Source organism: Miniopterus schreibersii, assembly GCF_964146895.1.
Source record: "Miniopterus schreibersii genome assembly, chromosome: 18".
Classification (NCBI taxonomy): Eukaryota; Metazoa; Chordata; class Mammalia; order Chiroptera; family Miniopteridae; genus Miniopterus; species Miniopterus schreibersii.
This window is the reverse complement of record NC_138121.1, coordinates 32,494,044-32,508,085: the sequence shown is the minus strand read 5'-3', so window position 1 is coordinate 32,508,085 and position 14,042 is coordinate 32,494,044. Positions and strand designations below refer to the sequence as shown.

Here is a 14,042-nt window from a genome sequence, read left to right as displayed (position 1 = left end):
AGGAGAGGCAACAGCTTGGAAAAGGCGGCCTGGAGCTGTAGCTCCTGAGCAGGAAGGTGTAGACAGCAAACCAGTTAGGGAGGTTAGAAGCTCCTGTTCCTGGCCTTGAATTGTGAAAGAGCTATAGTTTTAGGGACTGAATTAACTCACACAGAGGTGCAAAAGCCACTGGTCCATGATGAATGGGTAAAGAAGGGGCAGACAAGGCCCTGGAATGGGTTTAATGGAAGAGCAGAACTGTGGGTTTATCTGGGTCCTATGAAATTAGTTCGGAGCACTCAAGAGTGAGGGTTCACCTGCAGAGCTCTGATCTGAAGCCAAGAGGCAGATCTTGTGCCCAGCTGGAAAAGGATTCACTTCTCCTGGGACCAAGGAAACCAGAGAGCTAATTCAGTCCTTGCCCAGGGGTGGAAATAATGTAAATTAATCAGAAATAAGAGCTCCAAGAGCCAGAGTAAGAGGGAGGGAAATGGAAGCAAACTAGAGGAGAAAATATCTGGAAGAGACCAGCTTTTATCCAGTTTATATATTAAGGTTTCTTGTGCTGTGACAGAAACACTTGTGTAGGCGAACTGACCCCACGTGGACTGTAATGTAATACACCATTGTGTAGGGGAGGAAGCCTCCCTAGGAGACACTGATCCCGCATTCCTTGGCTGCTGCAAAAAGTCCCTCAAGAAACAGGCAGTGGGTACCTGATCCAGAAGTCTTCCTCTACAGACCTACCCCGACACGCCTATTATGGCTCCCTCACATTATAGGATATAAACCTGGCAAATGTGTGGCACAGCAAGCAAAGAGCTTGGCTAAAAACTCACATATTCAAATCGGTCCTTGCAGAGCTGAACCATCAGATGCAGAAATACAAGTCCAGCAAACCAGAGGCACCACATGACCACCTCTCCTACTGTCTGGACATTCAGCACACCGAAAATGAAAATGAACTTGTAGAAAATAAAATTCCAAAACTTGTCTTTGAGGTGCTAAAAAGAAAAATGTTTGCAAAGGTTAGTACCATCACATCTAACCCATTTAAGAGAAGTTAACATAACAAAAGCTGACTTCTGTGGAGAAAACATTCTATCTCAGCTCTAACACGTGTCCACAAGAACATAAAAGGCAAAGGAAAAAATAAGCCCTCTGAAGAATAGAGGTAAGACTCCTGGAAAGTAATTTGCAGACTTTGGATTATAATCTTAAATCACTTAGGGAATTTCAGTCATCAAAAGGGAGTGATGCCCGGCCGGGCATGGCTCAGAGGTTGAGCGTTGACCTAGGATCCAGGCGATGGGGGTTCAATTCCCGGTCAGGACACATGCCCGGGTTACGGGCTCGATCAATGACTCTCTCATCATTGATGTTTCTATCTCTCTCTCCCTCTCCTTTACTCTCTCTGAAATCAATAAAGATATATTTTTTTAAAAAAGGGGGGGGAGTGATATTAGTCTAATTCCTCATGAATTAAATAATACATATATTTATACTTCCAATACAAAATAGAAAAGAATGGTAAGGGCTACAAATATTTATACTATGTCTGTTCTCTGGATTCTTAAAACAAGCAATAGAAAAGATTAGACTTTTTTTTTTAACATCTTTCAGATTCAAAAATAACATGCTCATTTGGCAGCCCATAATCAATAAAAGTAAAAAAAAAAAAATACAACAAAAATGATGTCTTAACATTTTCATGCGTTTTTCTTAGCTTCTTCCTGTGTGCAAAACATTTTCTGTACACTGCTTTACTTCACTATCATACTGCAAGACTCTTATCAATGTCAGTGAATATTCTCTGAGTATATCATTTTAGTGGTTACAGATGGACGCTGAAACTGTTTTTCATTGTTTCACCATTCAGAAAATGTTGTGATGAATATCTCTGCATAAGTTTCTATTTCTTCAGCATTATCCAGCCATCTACCTGACTTCCAAAGAAGCTGTGTAAGTGTACGTCCCATGACCAATGCATATCTGCTTCACTGTACTCTCCCTACACTCAGGACTTCCAGTTTTAAAAATCTTTATTCTATTGAAAAAAGAGCCACCAGATATTAAAATACACTATCAAGCCAACTATGGGGATGGTGGGATAAAAACGTGACTTCTAAGTCTACTTTTATATAGAGTTTGGAACCATGTAAATATTTCACAAAGTCAAAAAAATGAAAACAGAAAAAAAGCAAAATTGAATGAAACTGAACTTGAACCTAACCATGTAACAGATTGACACATGACTATGTAAAGAATTCTTCTGAGAACTTTACACACAGTACACTGACTGTACACCTTTTGTACAAAGAAGAAACAAACCAGCAGTCCTTGGTGGATGTCTGTTTCCAGATCTGGGGCAGGTAAAGCACAAGGCTAACCAAGGACATTGTGTTCCCTGGTTTTGAGTCTTTACTCCATCATCTATTTGCTGTGTGACTTTGGGCAAGTCACTTAACATCCCCGTGCTTTGGTGTCCCCACCTATAAAATGGGGCCTTTTAACGGCTTATATCTCATACTCATAAAATTGTTGAGGGAACTAAATAAGTTAATATATGTACAGTGCTTAGACAAGTGCCTAATAGGCATTAAGTGCTTAAAAAACTTCCTTGTTCTAAACCACCACTTTAGTTTAATATTTATCCCATTTTAGGTAGTTAATGTCTTTGCCTCTAGCATTCCTCCAGTCTCGATCTTTTAAGCACTCACAGAGCAAACCCATGTCAGTTCTATTTAGTCCTAACTCAGAATGGTGCTTAATAAGTGCTACTGAATGACAGCAGTCAAAAAGTCATCACAGAACAGCATGAAAATGTTCTCTGCACTGAAAAGCTTAAACACAGAGCTGAGTAATAAATGTGCCCATTATGATTAACTCTAGGTCTTGTAAAAAATCTCTGGAATACTCCTAGGTTGTTTTTTGTTAAGTTTCAAACTGATACTTAACGTTTTAGAAAAAGAAAGCAGTAGTGTATCTAAGGCCCACTGGTGCCAGCTCAATCCATCAGCAATTAGATGGCTTACCTGCCTGATCAACTTCTGGCCCACAAGTCAAAAGTTTTTCTTGAAGAAGAAAGAAGCATTAAAAGCAGCTTTTGTATTCTACCCAAAAAAGTCTACATTCCACAGACGGGAATCTGGGAGACTTCTGGAGTTGATATTTTGGAGAAAGTGATGATATTAATGAAAAGTCTCTGGGGAAACAAACAGTCCTGCTCATAACAGCATCCAAGAAGCTCAACCCCCACAGTAACTGCATTTCAGCTCTAAACTAGGACCTCGGATGATCTGATAACAGGAGATCTGGGTTGAAAAGCGTAAGTAAGGAGTGAAGCCATTGTTGTACTTTTAATGGAGTAGGTTCCTGTGTCTTAGCACTGAGATGAGATAAAGTAAAATATAGTTTTATTTGTATGTTGTTATTTTAAAAGTCAGATCTAAATTCTTATTTTAAAACACACCATTCTATACTCTATCCACTAAAATCTTTGGGGAACTGCTGATCTATGCAGTATCCTGTGGCATAATTCTTTATTATTTGCCCTGCTCACATACGCATTCTGAGAATCATGTTCAATCAGTCTCACCTGAAAAAAAAAGAAAGCATCTAATTTTCTGCTTGTAGAACAATCCTAAATTACTTTTCCAAAGGGAAAAATTAAAATCTCTCAGTAAATTCCTTTGGAAAAGAATCCATATTCATTCTAAAGATATTTATGATTATTCAAACTAAAATCTATGCTTCTTTTAAAACTACATTCATAAAAGTCATGGGGAAAACAGCTCTAAAGAGCAATATTGGAACAAGCTGGCTACATTGAATATGGACTGGAGATTACACAAAATATTTTATCAACACTAAACTTCCTGATTTTGACCATTATGCTACAGTTATGCAAAAAAATGTTCTTGCTCTTAGGAAATATATACTGAAGTATTTGGAGGTAAAGGGCTATGATGTACACAACTTTAAAAACAGATCAGAAAAAATAAGTATAGAAACAACAGGCAAAAGTTAAAGCAAATGAGACAAAATGTTAACTATGAATCAGGTTCTTCGTAATATCAATGCAACTTTCCTGGAAATCTGAAATTATATCACTGCAAAAAAAAACTCTGGTCACAAGAATCTATCCTTGCTGTCTGGACTTACCTGTCTCTCGCTCACTCGAAGAGGGCCGAACACAATACATTGGATCAGCTTAGCCATCAACATCAAAACACAGCAAGCAGTATTGACTAGAACCTGTATACAAACCAAAGAAAGAAAGATTGTTTCCTCCTGTTGAAAAGGAAAGCAGCTCTAAAACTTTGCATTAGGAATTCAGCCATCATTCCTAATGACTGAACCTTTCTAGTCCTATCCCAGGACAAGATAAGTAATATCTAAAGGGGCACTTTTATAAGGTGGTATGGGTAGGGCTAAGGAGGAGGAGAGGCGCCAGTAAATTCAGAGGCCTGTCCTAACATATACCTTCCAGCAGGCTGCGTTCCCCTTTAATCTGAACCAAACTGTGTGCAAACTTTGTGCTGTATGTGTAAATCCATATGTACCTTATCAACTGTGGAAATCTCCTATGTACATCATTTCCTGCATTAAAATTTTGACAGTCTTAATGAAGTTTTCTAGAAAATGAAGTCATTATCAACAGTAAAACCCAGCACCCAAATACCCTGCCCAACAAATAGGAGGTGGGAAGAGAAGGGTGGATGGTCACAAGAGTCACAAGAGCACAGCCGGGAGTGGCTCAGCGGTTGAGTGTCGACCTAGGATCCAGGCGATCGGGATTCGATCCCCAGTCAGGGCACATGCCCGGGTTGCGGGCTGCAGCCAATCAATGACTCTCATCACTGATGTTTCAATATCTCTCTCCATCTCCTTTCCTCTCTCTGAAATCAATAAAGATATATTCAAAAATAAATAAAAATTAAAAAATAAAAGACTCCCCGTGTTTAAAAAAAAAAAAAGTCACAAGAACATGAAGAATTGAGAACCAAAATACATATGCATATTTTAAAATGCATTGTAATGAGATAATCTGCCAACTAAAAGGTACTCTGCTTGGTGTTAGCCTTAAAGTCAAGGTTCTGGGACATTAGAGGGGACTGGAACTGAGAAATCAGGAAGGAGAAAGAAGCAAGTTGACAGGAGGGGCTGAGAAACGAAAGGCAGCCGTGAGACACCAAAGGAAAACCAAGGCCTTCTTCAACAGGAGGTGGGGCATTACAAAAGGAAAGAGTGGGCTATCCCTAACCACAAGGCTAGTGTGGCACAACACATTACTGATGCTCAAATGATTTTTTAAAACACTGCATGATCCAAAAAAGCCAAAAGAACCTTGATAAAGATAGTAAAGATGACTTTTATTAGAGCAAATGAAAATGAACGCCAAGTCAATGTAAAAGGTTGCTTCAATCTTTGATTCACTAAGTTTACATGAAGGTGGCCATATTCCTCTTTCCAGATCATTTTCCCCTCTACTTTTAAAAGAAGTAAATAATTTTTGTGGGTTTTGTTACAAAAAGGGAGGGGAGGGAGGGGAAGAAGGAAGGAGGAAGAGGAGGAGAAAGAGGGGCAAGAAGAGAGCAATATAAGGAAGCAAGCTCCCTAAGATCTTTTCAGGTTCCCCTTAGTATCTCACACCATCCACCCTTCAGTAGAACAGCCCTGATTCATTAGAAAAATATTAAATTATGTTTAGTTCTATTCTGCCTGCTTAATGGGGCAAGGAAGTGTGTGACATATTTTTAAAGAACTGAAACAAAAATAGTTCTGCTGAAAATAGAAACTCTTCTGGTAATTAAATCCTTCAAATAACCAGGAAAAAAATCCCAAATTAGTTATCCAAAACATCCTATACCCCTAACTTAGGACTCCCTGTGGAACAGCCCCATTCAAAACATTCCAACAAACAGCTTAGATCCTAATTTTCAAGGCGATGAAATGTGTTAAAAAGGCTCATCTCCATTGTGCTTCTAAACCAGTCAATGGGAATCTCACTCATGTTAATTAAGAAAATCATCCAAAGACAAAACCACAACTACAACTCCTCAGGCCACATTACCCAGCTGAACAGGATTCTTAAAATCAGCCAAAAGTACCCTAACCTAACTACAGCATACTTTTAAAAAAGAATTCTTCCTGGTTTTGCACATAGGCACATGAAATAAAGAAATAAATTCAACACATTTAGCATCTACACTCAAAGAGCTTTTAGAATCTACAAGACACAGAACTTGGAAAACATCTAATAGAGCAGGCAGGCAGCTGTCTGAGCAAAGGAAATAAATCAAATTTAGGGTTGCTTAATAGTTTCTCTACCCAAAACAGCATTCTCAAACATCTTCAGCTACAAAACAAAAAATAAAGTATTATTTCCTATTTCTCAGTTAAACTTTTTAAAAGAAGTTTTTCTAAATTCAAAGAAAGGTATAAAAAATTTTGTACCTTTGATTTTAAAAAGCCCCAAACAGAAAGCCCTCATAATCCAATCACCCATATATTTTTTTAAAGCCTCACCAAATGCCTTTTATTAGTCTACACAAAGTAAAAACATGGCCCTGAGCAGCCTGTAACAAAACAGGGTAGATCATACTGACCCAAGGAACCCCCACTTAGGCATACAGGCCTTTACTCTAAGGCCTCTTGAGAAAATTTCCTGCCCAAAATAGTCCTACCTAAGAAAACAGAAACAAAATTACAAGGTAGTTTGACCTGCGAGAAAAAGAAGGGTGATAACAAATGGATTAGCCAAAAATACCTTGGAGGTATTTTTGATCTGGTAAAATGCTGGCCACCAAGGGGCATTGTTTATGAGCTTGTGATGAAATGTGGTTAAACTACCAGGAACTGCTTCAAGGACATGATGAAAATGGGTATTTCTTAGTCTATTTAACACCAGCATTAACTACCACACCCCCAACGCACCATTCGTCTGTCTCCTCCCTTTAAGGACAACTGGAAAGTATTACTTCTCTGAAGGCTCCCAGTGACAAGTATAAAATGCCAATAAAATACAAAGAAGCATACGAGGGAAATAAATGAGATTACACAAAGCACTGAGTACACAAATAGCAGTCTCCTTCCTCCTGACCCGGAAGATTTTTCCCTATTTTTTTAAATTGTTTGTTGAGGCTTATATCCTATTATTTATGAGTCAGTCGTTTTCTTCAGCTGCTGCAATATTTATGGAGCTAACATTTTTCTCAATTTTCTTTGGAATATGCAACTCATAAAGATTCAAACCTAGTACATTACTTTCAGTTCAGAAACTATGTGATTAGATGAACATGGGCTCTTCAAAGCAGGAGTCAGCAACTTTTCCTCTAATGGGCTATCAATTAGTAAATATCTAGGGCGACACTCTCTCTGCCACATATTCTTCCTTCAAAAATGTAAAACTCATTATTAGCTGACAGACTGTAAAAGAACAGGCTGGGCCTAACAGGCCACCACAGTTTGCCAATCTCTGCTCTAAATGGTCAGTTTACTTTTATCCATTTTTGTTTCCAGTGATTTTTTTCCCCCCTTGAAACTTCTATTTAAATTATTTCATTTGCATGTAATTAAGTCAGATTTGCATACTATTAAGTCATTGTTTCATATTTCTATTTCACCATTTTACCATGTCCTCTGGCAATTTAAGAAGCAAGTTCATACAAAGTGAGGGGTGGGGACAGGGGACGCATGACACGACAGGAGATCATGAGTAAGAAAGATGAGGTGGAAAGGCCAAAACACATAAACAATTCACAGCAATGATGGAGTGAATCCAGAGGTAATGTAATGGAAGGGACATCTAAAAAGAAAAAGCAAGTCTAGAAATGAGCAACAAATAAAAGCTATCTGGAATGAAGCTTTCAAGTGAAAGTTCTAAAAAGACACGAGGAAACAAGTTACCATGTCAAACCTGAGTATTTGTCAGTATGAGAACCGTGGCGCCTCCTCTCCAACCTATTCTCAATGTCCATGCCAGAGGGCCACCTGGAGTGACTTCCTCGGAGGGAGGAGGTCTTAGGTCACTACGTCTCCTGACCTCTTCCCATTCAACATAAATCCGTCTTCCCCAATTGCTGCCTCAGACAACCCCGAGAAAATCACCTCCTCATGACAGCCCCCCCCTCCACTGAAACCTATGGCCCACAAAATAATGTCCACACCCCTTAGTGCAGCAGGCTAGGTTTACATAATGACATGAGCCCGCGCCCCACCCTCTCCCTCATCAGTCTCCCCTTATGCGCCTAAAATGGCTTTGGACTTAATCAAAATGAAGGTTCCGAAGCTCCAGCCCTCTCCCTCGAATTGATCCCCAGGTAGAGTCTGAGAAACTACATTTTACAAGTACCCCAGGGGATACCCCAGGTGAAAACGAGCCAAGCTGCCAGAGGCCCACACTTTGAGAAATATACCTTCAGAGGGGTTGCTGCCTCTCCCTTTCTCTCACAGCAGGGTCGCTCTTCCCACCTCCTGAGTCTCTCCTTCACCTTCCCAACCAAGCTCACTCTGAAATCAGAGGAGCCACCAGAGATTTAATTTAACAGTCCAGTTATGGACCTGTCTATATATACACTGTTCATACGCCACTCTGAGGCTCTTTTCTCTACCTGGAATGCCCTATGCTGCTTGCTGAGATCCCACCCATCTTCCAATGCGGGGTTCAAGTACCACCTTCCAGGCATCCTTCTTCCCTAGGCACCAGTTTCTCTTTCCTCCAAACTCTACCATATTTTCTTTATATGTCTATTATCTCTTATCAAATTCTGCCTTATCTGTATATGGGTTGCTTTTGAGAATAGGGGGGAAATGTTCACAGCTGTGCCCTCCGGAGTGCCCCAAATAGTACCTTTGAAAGGTTTAAATTGAGTTTATTAATCAAAAACCTCCTGAGATGCCATTAGACCTATATGAATCTACATTGTGCTCTACAAAGGTATGTATTAGAGATTCCAATTGCCAAACAATAGCTAGCAGGATTTGCAAACTGGCAGAAAGATCAGTTTTTGCTTTGTCTTGCTTGGTTTTTAAAAATGGAATCTGAATGTCTTTGGGCAGGGCACAAAAAGGATCCATTTCACAAAGGCCCCACTGTCTATTTACCCAATAATGCTGTCTGTCCCTCCACTGAGGAGGTCTTTGAGATTGTGACTCCTACTCAGCTATGAAAGCAAAAACTATGTAATGGGCGACAAGGAAAATTTACAGTGCACACATGGAGGGTCTGAGAAACCAGGGCAGGCCAAGATGAAAGTATGAAAACCACAGAGAAACGGTGGAAGAAAAACAGTAAGATCAATTGAGAAAGGAAAAGTGTATAAACAGATAGGAAGAAATGATAAACTTGCATGACTGCTACTGAAAATGCTAGGAAGGGAAAAAAACTTTTCTTAAAATTAATAATCTTCACAGAAAAAAATCAACAGGCTTTGTTTTATGAAAAGTTGTGCTATCCTTGAAATTTGAACATGGGTTTTGTTAACAACAACAACAACAAAAACCCTGCTAGGAGAAAAAAATCATTAAACATTACTCATAGTTATATAAATACCGTAGTGGTTCCTTCTCAAAGGCTTATCTATAACCTATACTTAAAAAATATCTCAAAAACTATAATCTGAACATTTGGCAAAAGCACCCTTCACATCACTTCAAATTGTTTACCTGCTAACTCAAATGCAAAAACAGATCTGAAATTAAGAGAAGTGGATGGAGTTCTTTCTTGATTTGGTACAGTACCCTGCAGCTTAACACAGAAGTGGAAGAAGGGAACTTCACCCCCCACTACCTTCTGCTAATCTCAGAAGGACCAGAAGACTTAATCCACAGCCCACAGGGTTCACAAATCCCACTGCTTCCTGATGAAGCACAGCGGGATTAATTATAACAAATGAGTTGCATATCATCTATATACTTGGAATATTAATCTCAGTCATTTACAGCCTACTCTCAACCCCAAATGGGAGCTTGCAAACCGAGGCAAGACCCAAGACGCCACAGTAAACCCAAGTGGCATAGGCTTAAATCCTGGAGCAAGTTTTCTGACCACTGTGGGATTTATATAAGAGGCATTCAAGGCCAAGGCGGTTTTAGCCAGAGTAACTGTTGATCTGTCCAGGCTGAAATGATGTTCTGTGTTTTAATAAGCGAAACCAGCATTTATTATGCCTCGTACGTGGTGCGTATCGTGCACCGGCAGACGCACTGGAAACCTGCTGGAAAGCGCATCGCTAACATGAGAAATCCTGAGCTGAAATGACTCGCAATGTTTTGTCGTCTTCAGACATCAAAGGAAACCGTCGTGAACCATCACGTAAGAGCAACAGGAAAGGAAGCACGGTGTGTAGGTTTGTTTGACCCAAAGAGGGCAATCAAAGACTAAGTGGCAAAAGACAAACACCACCCAAAACTTGTGGGAGACGGCCTCTCTCCGAACAGCAATGTCCAAGCACACCCTAATGTCCCCGGTTCTCCCCACCCCACACCCGAACCCGGCCTGGCCCTCTCCGCTTCGCTGAGCCCCGCTGGTCGCAGTCCCGGGCTGACGACTCAGAGAAGCCCCCCGACTTTCATTAGGCCCCCGCGGTTTAATCAAAAAGCCGGCACCTGACGGCCGAGCCCACTCCTCGGTGGGGTCCCCTGCTCTTTGGGGCCTTCCGGTTTCCTCCGGCGAGGTGCCTCAGACACCCCCACCATTAATCCCCCCCACCACCCGCCTAACTCCCCCAACGGCGCGCGTCCCCGGGTCCCCGCGCGTCCCCCGCGCCCCGACCCCTTCCTCCGGCCCTCCCCTCCTCACGACCCCCCAATCTCCTCAAGACCTCCCCGATCTCCTCCCCACCCGCCCGCCCGCCACCCCAACACCTCACCCGCTCCCCCAGCTGCGCGCTCCCGGACGCGCCCCCCCCCGCACTGCGGGGTCGGGGGGAGGGGACCCTCGCCCCAGCCACGCCCCCCACGGATAATGGGTGACATGGCGGCCCCCGCCCCCCGCCCGCCCCGCCGCGGCCCGGGCAGCCTCGCTCACCCACACGAACAGGCTGTCCGAGAGCAGGTACTGGGCCACGTCGCGGACCCCGGGCCCCCCGGCGCTCGGCGCGGCGACCGCGGCCGCGTCCGGCTGCACCGGGGCCGTTATGGGCTCCGGCTCGCCCGGCGCGCGCCCGGCCTCGGCCTCGGGCTGGCTGAGGGCGCGGTAGGCGCTGAAGATGGTGCCGAGCAGAGCCAGGCCGCTGAGGCCCGTGTAGGTGCGGAGGCTGGGCCAGGGGAAGCGCTCGAGGAAGAGCAGCGGCATGGCGGGCGAGGCGGCCTCCAGCCCCCAGGCCTCCCCGCGCTGCGGCCGGGCCCCCGCGGCGGCCTCGCGAACGGCGCCCACGGGCTCTGGCGTCGCTACTGCCGCTGCCGCCGCCGCGCCGGGCCGGGCCGGGCCGCTCCTGGCCGCTCGCGCCGCTCCCGCTGCTGCCCCTGCCGGCGCGGAAGAGCCTCGGCGGGCTCGGAGCGGGTCGCCGCCTCCAGCAGGGTGCGGGCGGGACGGGCGCGGGGGCGCGGCCTCGGTCCCCCGCCCCCAGCGGTCGCGGCGCCGCCTGGCCGGGTAGGGCCGCGGCCGCAGGCCCTGGGTCCCAGCGCCCAGCATTATCCTCCGCCGACCGCCGGCTCCGCCGGGCCGCCGACCCAACGGACACCCGCCCGGGGCCGAGCCGTCGCGCGTCACTCAGCCCCGACGGCGCTGACGGGGGTCGAGCCCAGGCCGCGTGGCCCCTCCGCGGGTGACGCGGGGACCTGGGCCCCCAGGCGTGCGGCCGCTTCAGTTCCTTTAACAACACCCCCCCCCCCAAGCAGGTGACCCTGAGCCCCTGGGGGCCCAGCAGCTTCCCCGGTGGCCCAAAGAGGGGGAAATAACAGAGAATAGTAGAGACCTGACCCCGAAACAAAGGCTATTATCGAGTCAAATCTGTCACCAATAAAAGATTGTCAAGTTTCTGTTTACTAGTAGCCTCGAGCAGAGCCTGAAACGAACATGATTTAGCAGGAAATAAAAATGTTTCCCCTCATTCACCAGGTAGGAATGTAAAATGGATCAGCTACTTCGGGAAACAGTCTCAGCTCCTGAAGTTCAACGTGAGAGTGGCCATCGCACCATAGCAATTCCACGGCTGGGGCTCCACCCGAAGAAAGGAAACCACCTCCGCGTGAAACTCGGACACAGGTGTTGACGGCAGCATTACTGTAACAGCCAAAGGGCGGAAACGACCCCCGTGTCCATCAAGGGATGAGTCCACAACTAAGGGATCCAGTGGCATTTCACTCGCCGTAAAAACCAGTGAAGTACTGACACGTGCCACACCCCGGGAAACCGTGAAAATACGTTAAGTGAAAGCAGCCCAGACCGAAAGGCCACAAGTTGTGAGTCCGTTATGTGAAATTTCCAGAATAGGCAAATACGTTTACAGATGCAGAAAGTACATTGAATGGTTAGGGATGGGGCTCCATGGAACTGGGGGGATGGGGGAAGCTAAGATTTCTTTATGAAGTAATGAAAATGTTCTAAGATTGTGGCGATGGTTACACAACTCTGAATATACCCTAAATCATGTAATTGCACAGTTTAAACGGTGAGGTATATCTCAAGGTATGAGTTACAGCTCAGTAAGGCCACTACACACACACAAAAGGGCTACCAAGCAAAAGTGTCACTTGGGGGTTTTATTCCTCACTGTCCCCAAGGCCTGGAACAGCGCCTCGCCCAGAGTGGGTGCTCAGTAAAGATTTATTGAATCTTACAAACTTTCAAAAGGACTATATTATCTTCAAGGTCTTTTATGCCTCATATTCTAATCCTAAAAATCTATTAATTAGAAAACAAAAACAAAAAAACTCTCTCAAGGTTGTTGCCGTCCACTTTAGAATTTTTAGAAACATCCTGTTAAAGGGCCTTTGATGGAACACAATTCAGCTCTTGGCTGGAAGGGGGGAGAGTGGTTACCACACACACACACACACACATTTTTTATATGAGGCCTATATGAATATTAGACTCCAATTCTCTTTGGTCCTCTCCCCACAGCCATTTGATTATAATGCTAAACTCTTAACTTTATTGGTAAAATAAGGCTTTATTTTGAAAAAATGATGGTAACTGTCCAGGGAAGTACGTGTTCTACATTCTCTGAGTCCCCATAACTTCTAAACCATACTTTGAGATGATCTATATTCAACCCAAGTCACAATAGTTACAAAAATACACCAAACTTGTCCTGTCAATGAGGAACTGCTGTTATTAGACCTGCCCTTCTAAAGTCAACTAATACTTCAATACTTCTGCTTCTCTGTACTGGGTCCTACTCCATGAGAGTGGGGGGGGGGGGCGGGGGCAAGACACAGAAGGGATGAACAGTGTGCCCAGGAAGGTTGGACCATAGGCTTGGGACTACCTGTGTCAATTAAGTCCCAAGGCCCAAGTGTGGCAGGAAGGCAAGGTGCCAGACTTTAAAGGGCTGGTGAGCTTGGACAAGGAGTACCTGTGGAGTCCACCACAGCTAGAGCTCTCCCCACCTCCACCTTCATTTCAGAGTACCATTTATGCCTTCTGGATCGGTTCTTATGAAACTTGGGTAGGCCCCCCACTCCCAATGACTGAGAGACTGAATTTCCTGCCACATTTGTGAGATGGTGGCTGCTTTGGTTTGATTTAAAAGAAATGTGTCATATAGACAACAGTATGGTGACTACCAGAGGGAAAGGGGGGTGAGGGGAGGTAGAAGAGGGTTGAGTGGGGATAAATGGTGACGGAAGGAGACTTGGCTTGGGGTGGTGAGCATACTATACACAGATGATGTATTTCAGAATTGTATACCTGAAACCTATATAGTTTTGTTCATCAGTCATCCCAATTCAACTTAAAAAAATGTGTCATTTCAAACAAACCAGAGTTTATGTGGAGTAAGATTCACAACTAGATACATTATTGCTATTTTCATGTTTTAAAATACTTGAAACCTTTCATATTCATGATCTCATTTGATTTTCACCATCCTGTGAGAAAGGCTGAGTAGTTTTGT

At 44.1% G+C, this 14,042-nt stretch overlaps 1 protein-coding gene across 1 annotated transcript in view; it reads right to left on the bottom strand.

The window, feature by feature from the left end:
- Positions 1-11,456, bottom strand: part of AMFR (autocrine motility factor receptor) — a 30,454-nt gene extending 18,998 nt beyond the window's left edge. Inside the window, exons 1-3 of the mRNA XM_081118469.1 lie at positions 11,012-11,456; positions 4,144-4,236; positions 819-983 (exon numbers count right to left, since the gene is read on the bottom strand). Coding sequence (XP_080974595.1) covers positions 819-983; positions 4,144-4,236; positions 11,012-11,278 — 525 coding nt within the window. The 5' untranslated portion in view covers positions 11,279-11,456. The remainder of the gene's footprint in view (positions 1-818; positions 984-4,143; positions 4,237-11,011) is intronic.
- Positions 11,457-14,042: the final 2,586 nt, after the last annotated feature.